Source organism: Salvelinus namaycush, chromosome 15, assembly GCF_016432855.1.
Source record: "Salvelinus namaycush isolate Seneca chromosome 15, SaNama_1.0, whole genome shotgun sequence".
In the NCBI taxonomy this organism is placed as follows: Eukaryota; Metazoa; Chordata; class Actinopteri; order Salmoniformes; family Salmonidae; genus Salvelinus; species Salvelinus namaycush.
Window position 1 is genome coordinate 24,767,425 of NC_052321.1, and position 7,309 is coordinate 24,774,733.

Here is a 7,309-nt window from a genome sequence, read left to right on the forward strand (position 1 = left end):
GGCCTAATTGCCCAACATCAGTGCCGACCTCACTAATGCTCTTGTGGCTGAATGAAGCAAGTCCCTGCAGCAATGTAACAACATCTCATGGAAAGCCTTCCCGAGAAGAGTGGAGGCTGTTATAGCAGCAAAGGGGGGACCAATTCCATATTAATGCCCATGATTTTGGAATTAGATGTTCAACTAGCAGGTGTCCACATACTTTTGGTCATGTAGTATATCTTCCAATGCGTTGTGCTCATACGGCTTAGTGGTTGCGCTCAAACAATTTTGTCCTGACACCCGCCCTGTAGCAAAACACATGACGTCATCAGGAATGCGCTCGTGGTCGTTGATGAGTCGAACTAGCTGGTTAATTGCAATGTGTTGGGACAATTTTCCTTGCTTTATTTAACCAAGCAGCAAAACCATTGCGGAAAAGTTGTTGATAATGGATTACTGCAAAGACCGTCTTAAAGCAGACTGTGAGCTGTTGCTGAGTAGATTTCAGCAGACAGAATCGGTGCGATACGAGCTATTTTTGACGATATGGAAAGAGATGAAGTTCCAAAGTATTTTCTAGTAAGATTCTCTTTTTTTTGTTAGACTAAAATCTACTGCTCTTCCACCTGTAAAATATAGTCTATCGTCTGTCTCAACTTCTCAGTGAATTTCATTAGCATCACGTGTTCCAATCCTGAGTGTTGCGATGAGTGTAACGTTGTCATGTAAATGGTTTCATATTTGCGTCTGTCTTGTGTCTTTTACAGTGGAAAAATTGAAAACAATCTAAAGAGGCTGTTCAGCCGTGAAGTCCTGGCTACAGCGTACACATACTTTCTGCCACCATACACCTTTCAGATTAGAGTTGGGGCCTTGTACCTGCTCTATGGGCTATACCACTGCCAACTGTCCACACCAAAGGAAAAGGTTAGATACTCTGGTTTCACTGAAATACAGATTTCACCACCCACTATATAGCAGAACTACCATTCAATGTTTGAGATACAATTTCTAAAGTCAGTCTTGGACAACATATTCATACACAAACACATTCAATTATTATCTGTATACACTTGCATTTGTGTTCATTCATTATTCACATATAATGCATGCTTTTTAACATAAGCTGTTATTTTTCTCTTGTCTACAGATAAGGCTAGCCCTGAAGGACTGGGAGGAAGTGAGGAAGTTCCAGCAGGATGCAGTTAGTGCCCAGCACTTTGATGTGGTCTACATCATCAGACAGCTCATCTCACAAAAAGCCTTCTACTTCACTGTCATGCCCACGCCAGTAAGATCTCCAGTCTTCTTTAGCTTGCTGTCCACATCAACAAATGGATAGACCCTGTAGAGTTAATACAGAATCATCCCTAGTTGAATGATTGCACATGAGTAAAGGGTTAGATGTGTTAAAAATACTAACAAATGCTTGAACATTTGTGCTATAGCCTCAACATCATTGTTTTATAAGAAGGCTGTGAGGAACATTTGTTGTTGTTTTATTTGAATCCATCTACATGACATCTTTCTCCTTGTGCAGCTGATTTTCAATGTGAAGAAGAGCAACAAGAACTCAAGAACCGTGTGTGAGGATTTCCTTGAGCGAGCGGCCCGGCCACAGGAGCTGGTCAGCATGGATATGCTTGAGGTGAGCTAGTAGAATGACCATGTATTCCTACACACGCACACAAGCAGCTGGTTGGAATGGTAGACAAGTGCCTGAAGGATACTTATGTCTTTACTTTCTCAGAGATTATAAACCGGGGTACGTGTAGTTTAAGAGGCACTACTAGTGTCACTGCTGTATTAGGGCCTACATTTTACTGTGTGTATTACAGGCTCTGATGTGGTGTATGTGTGTATTCTATGGATGAACACAGGAGCTGGCGAACGTACATGAGCACTATGAGCAGGTGAAGGCATCAATTTCAGCCAAGCCAGGCCAGTCAGACCCATCCATCAATCTGATCCACAAGAACTTGGTGCCACGGCTACACAATACTGTCGTGGGATTCTACAACTGGCAGAAGGCTCAGGTTAGAGATCTGCTCATCGTGTGTGTTTGTGTGAGAGAGAGAGAAAGTGTGTGATACACCTACCGTTATACTAAGATTGTGTGCTTTATGTTAAATTATGTTTAGGGTTCGGAAGATAGAGTAGATGGAGATAGCGGCGAGGGAACTTCAAATAAGCAAGAGGTGAGTTTTAATATACCAAAATAAACAACTATCAGAAGATTTCTTTGTTCCAAATTCACCCCTATGTTGAATTAAGACTGATTATTATTTGTGTGTCGTGTCCACAGATTTTCTCCACTGCCCTCAATACACATGTCTTGCAGTAATGACTTTGGCCAGAGGGTGGCACTGTGGTCAACATGTTTTCTCTTTTATTCTCTTCCCAGAGTTCCCAGCGAGCTCAGCGTATTGCATCCATCAAGTCTAAATCATATGGTCAGATAGTTGAGGTTTGTAAAGTTTTTCCTATGTACCAACATACCGTTTTTGATCCCGCTTCATTTGAAGTGCATCTTATGAAAGCTTCATAAAGGTTTCATATAGGCTTCATAAGCACTACATAAATACTTCACAAATCATCTATAACCGTATATCATGCTCTATAAAGATTCATAATGTGGCATAACCATCCATTTATTTGTTCACATTTATTAATCCTTTATAGAGCATATATGGTTATAGATTATTAGTGACCCATTTATGTAGTGCTTATGAAGCCTATATGAATGCTTTATGAAGCCTTCATAAGATGCACTTCAAATAAAGTGGGACCCAGTTTTTGTATCATCACAAGTTAATTGGTTCCTGTTAATTATAATCTCTGTAATGATTGGAATGGTGGTTACGTTTCTCCCCATAGGCCTCCAAGGCCCGGCGACACCGGCAGGTTGAGAGGGATGAGGTAGTGCTTGCTAAGGAGACCTCACACCATAAGAGACTCAAGTCACTCAAACAAAGGACCAGTCATCTGACCCAAGGCAAGTCCCTATGTACCCGCCTGCCAGTAAGGCCTGTTCCTCACATCACCTTAAAATGGTCCTGATCAACTGACAGTCTGTGTGTCCAACTAACAATCTGTATGTCCAACAGGCGCTGCAAGGGAAGAAGCTCTGAAAACCACCAGCCTGTGGTGCATGAGTCAACTTGAAGCTCAAGGTATGTAAGGGCTTTGACACACGGGGTGAATGGATGTGGTACACTCAAGTATCTGCTCAGACAGTTTTGAATCAGATAGTGGTAGTTCTAGAGATTAATTTGATTGGATAATACAATTATGCTGTAATGTATTTGATATGAATGATTAGGGCTGGGAATTGCCACGGACCTCACTATACAATATTATCATGATACTTACACTACCGCTCAAAAGTTTTAGAACAACTACTCATTCAAGGGCTTTTCTTTATTTTTTATTATTTTCTACATTGTAGAATAACAGTGAAGACATCAAAACTGTGAAATAACACATATGGAATAATGTAGTAACCAAAAAAGTGTTCAACAAATCAAAATATATTTGAGATTCTTCAAAGTAACTACCCTTTGCATTGATGACAGCTTTGCACACTCTTGGCATTCTCTCAATCAGCTTCACTTGGAATGCTTTTCCAACAGTCTTGAAGAAGTTCCCACATATGCTGAGCACTTGTTGGCTGCTTTTCCTTCACTCTGTGGTCAGACTCATCCCAAACCATCTCAATTTGTTTGAGGTTGGGTGATTGTGGAGGCCAGGTCATCTAATGCAGCACTCCTTCTTGGTCAAATAGCCCTTACACAGCCTGGAGTTGTGTTGGGTCATTGTCCTGTTGAAAAATAAATGATAGTACCACTAAGCCCAAACCAGATGGGATGGCGTATCGCTGCAGAATGCTATGGTAGCCATGCTGGTTAAGTGTGCCTTGAATTCTAAATCAATCACAGACAGGGTCACTAGCAAAGCACCCCCACACTATAACACCTCCTCATGCTTTACGATGGGAACCACACATGTGGAGATTATCCGTTCACCCACACCGCGTCTCACAAAGACATGGCAGTTGGAACCAAAAATCTCCAATTTGGACTCCAGACCAATGGACAAATTTCCACCAGTCTAATGTCCATTGGTTGTGTTTCTTGGCCCAAGCAAGTCTTTTCCTATTGGTGTCCATTAGTAGTGGTTTCTTTGCAGCAATTTGACCATGAAGGCCTGATTCACACAGTCTCCTGTGAACAGTTGATGTTGAGATGTCTGCTACTTGAACTGTGTGAAGCATTTATTTGGGCTGCCATTTCTGAGGCTTGTAACTCTAATGAACTTATCCTCTGCAGCAGAGGTAACTCTCGGGCTTCCATTCCTGTGGTGGTCCTCATGAGAGCCAGTTTCATCATAGCGCTTGATGGCTTTTGCGACTGCACTTGAAAAAACTTTCAAAGTTCTTCAAATGTTCCATATTGACTGACCTTCATGTCTTAAAGTAATAATGGACTGTCATTTCTCTTTGCTTATTTGAGCTGTTCTTGCCATAATATGGACTTGGTCTTTTACCAAATAGGGTTATCTTCTGTATACCACCCCTACCTTGTTACAGCACAACTGGTTGGCTCAAACACATTAAGAAGGAAAGAAATTCCACAAATTAACTTTTAAGAAGGCACACCTGTTAATTGAAAGAATTCCAAGTGCAAAGCTTTCATCAAGGCAAAGGGTGGCTATTTGAAGAATCTCAAATATAAAATCTATTTTGATTTGTTTAACTCTTTTTTTTTTCATGATTCCATATGTGTTATTTAATAGTTTTGATGTCTTCACTATTATTCTACAATGTAGAAAATACTAAAAATAAAGAAAAACCCTTGAATGAGTAAGTGTTCTAAAACTTTTGACCGGTAGTGTAGGTTCCAATACGATATGTATTGCAATTCGATGTTCAAAACATATTGGTCACTTGTCTGCTGCAGAGGGACAAGAGAGACCCATGAGAAAACGAGTTTTGATCAGTCATGGAAATAAGTGCTAAAAACAAATTGGCTCCCTATTTAAATATAACATGGAGAACAAGCTATGAAGGAAAAATACTGGAGTTTTGGTGCAGGTACAGCCAACTAGTGCAAAAATAATATTGTGATATTGTCAAAACGATACGATATATTGTGAAAAATAATATTCCGATATGTAACTATCTATTTTTTCCCCCCATCACTATGAAGTTTGGAATATTTTATTTATTATTTAAATGTAACCTTTATTTAACTAGGCAAGTCAGTTAAGAACAAATTCTTGTTTACAATGACGGCCTACCGGGGAACAGTGGGTTAACTGCCATGTTAGGGGCAGGATGACAGATTTTTACCTTGTCAGCTCAGGTATTCGATCCAGCAATTCCCGATTACTGGCCCAATGCCCGATTACTGCTGCCCCAGGAATAGAAGTGTAATGCTATGAATTTTGCTCTCTGCTTGTCCCATTTTAGAAACAACGAAAAAGAAAAAGAAAAGGAAATTCAAATGGTGACGTCACAGAAGAGGAAAAAGTTACCGAAGAGTTGGTTTGGTTTAGAGAGTCAGTCAGACATCAATCCCTGTGTACAACCACAATCATCATCTTTGGTACAACTGATTTTATCCAGCATACATCTGGTTTCACCATAGGTGTTGTTAGTCACTCAAAATGCAATGCTTTTAAAGTCTGGCACATAAGGAAGTTAGTCTCTCTAGGTGTTACCCTTCATTTATGAAGGCTTCGAAGACATGCAAAGATTTTGTTCATGTCGCAGTAAAACATTTAAGAATTGTATTGTGCTGGTATCAGTCAATGATATGGATAATTTGTTTCTGTCACTGACAATTTTATTCACTACTTGATGCTTGAAAATATTGAGAAACAGTTCAATTACATCGAAAACCAAGTTCCCTTTTCAAATGCCTATGATGTTTTTGATACTGTTGTTGGAACATCAAATGTTATTACTGTTATGGAGTTATGAGTTCAGAGAACATAATGTTGTCACAGATATGTAAGTCTCTATCAAAATGTATTGTTTACGTGCCGAATACAACAGGTGTGGACTTTACAGTGAAATGCTTACTTACAAGCCCATTCCCAACATTGCAGTTAAAAAGTAAGACAAATATTTGAAATAAGGAAATAGTAACACAATAAGAAACAGTAACAAGGCTAGGTACAAGCAGTATGAGTTCTGAGGTCTCTGTTTATATGATGTCACTTTTTTCTAAAAATGTATGTTTACAGAATGTTTGTGGTTTCTCCTTTTTATGCTGTTCTGGTTCCTGCATTCCGGTCTTTATCCTCTTGCCCACCATCTTACGTTGCGTTTGTGTATATGTTTCTCTGTGTGTGTGTTTGTATCTTTGATTGAATGGGCATCCAGGCAATTTAGCTGGATGGCACTGGCAGTATGACCTCTGAGGTCAGTATGGACTGCTCTCCTCTCTGTTAGTGTGTTTGCACATGCATGATTGACTTCTACACATGGGTGACTCTGTCAAGCGGATGTGTGTGCGTGGTTTTTAGTACTATATTATGTCACAATGAGAATACGAACCACTAATCTAATCCCCAGATCAGATTTACACTCAGTTGTTTTATCAATCTCTGCATTACATGCTGATGCGTGTCACCACCACAATGCCTGACCTGGATAACCAATGTGCTACCAACCTTAGGGCAGCCTACCACACACACACACTCACTACATGCTTATTTTTTTCAATTCCAATATTTATTTCAGATTAATTGGAAATAACGTTTTAGACTACAATTTGCAATTATGCAAATGTTTCCATCAAATGGAATTAACTGGGTTGTAGGGTGCTGTAACATACTAGTCTGGCAGTAAATTGCTAACTGAAGATGGAGAACTAGTCTGGCATTGGAGGTGCAGAGGCGGGAGAAGAGGACAGGCAGGACACACCATAAGTATCAGCCAGTAACTGTGGGGTTTGTACACTTAAATAAATAATTCGATCATTACTATTGTCACTCCCAGTCGCGGTAAGTAGTAGCCTATCGTTTTTCAATTATGTCGAATTGTTTCGAGTCATTTATTTATCCTATAATCTATCTAGGTCACTCACTTGGCCAACGTGTCTTTAGCAAGACCGACCTGGTCCAAGTACATTTGTGTCACGAAAGTGTTTATTTAATTTGAAAGAAAATAATTTGTGGTCTGTTGGTCAAAGCCAGGTAGGTGCACATAAGGTCACTCGTGAGAAGATGAGAGAGAGACGGGAGGGAGAGGTATGGGGGCGAGCACGTCATTGTTTTGAGGCTAGGAGGGACGGTGTGTTGGCGAAACGTCAGGGTGGTA

The 7,309-nt window shown here is 40.1% G+C and overlaps 1 protein-coding gene across 1 annotated transcript; it reads left to right on the forward strand.

Annotated features, from left to right (window-relative positions):
- Positions 1-315: 315 nt before the first annotated feature.
- snapc1b (small nuclear RNA activating complex, polypeptide 1b) lies at positions 316-6,237 on the forward strand. Its single transcript, XM_039008970.1, has 10 exons — positions 316-561; positions 750-909; positions 1,133-1,273; positions 1,523-1,630; positions 1,863-2,018; positions 2,124-2,180; positions 2,387-2,449; positions 2,860-2,977; positions 3,090-3,155; positions 5,453-6,237. The coding sequence occupies exons 1-10, from the start codon at positions 431-433 to the stop codon at positions 5,491-5,493; spliced, it is 1,041 nt and encodes a 346-aa protein (XP_038864898.1). The 5' UTR covers positions 316-430; the 3' UTR covers positions 5,494-6,237.
- The last annotated feature ends 1,072 nt before the right edge of the window (positions 6,238-7,309 follow it).

Bases quoted from the DNA above. Each gene is read 5' to 3' on its own strand.
- snapc1b (XM_039008970.1), top strand. From the start codon at position 431: ATGGATTACTGCAAAGACCGTCTTAAAGCAGACTGTGAGCTGTTGCTG. The intron at 2,450-2,859 runs GTTTGTAAAGTT...TTCTCCCCATAG, and splicing joins CATATGGTCAGATAGTTGAG to GCCTCCAAGGCCCGGCGACA. The intron at 3,156-5,452 runs GTATGTAAGGGC...GTCCCATTTTAG, and splicing joins GAGTCAACTTGAAGCTCAAG to AAACAACGAAAAAGAAAAAG.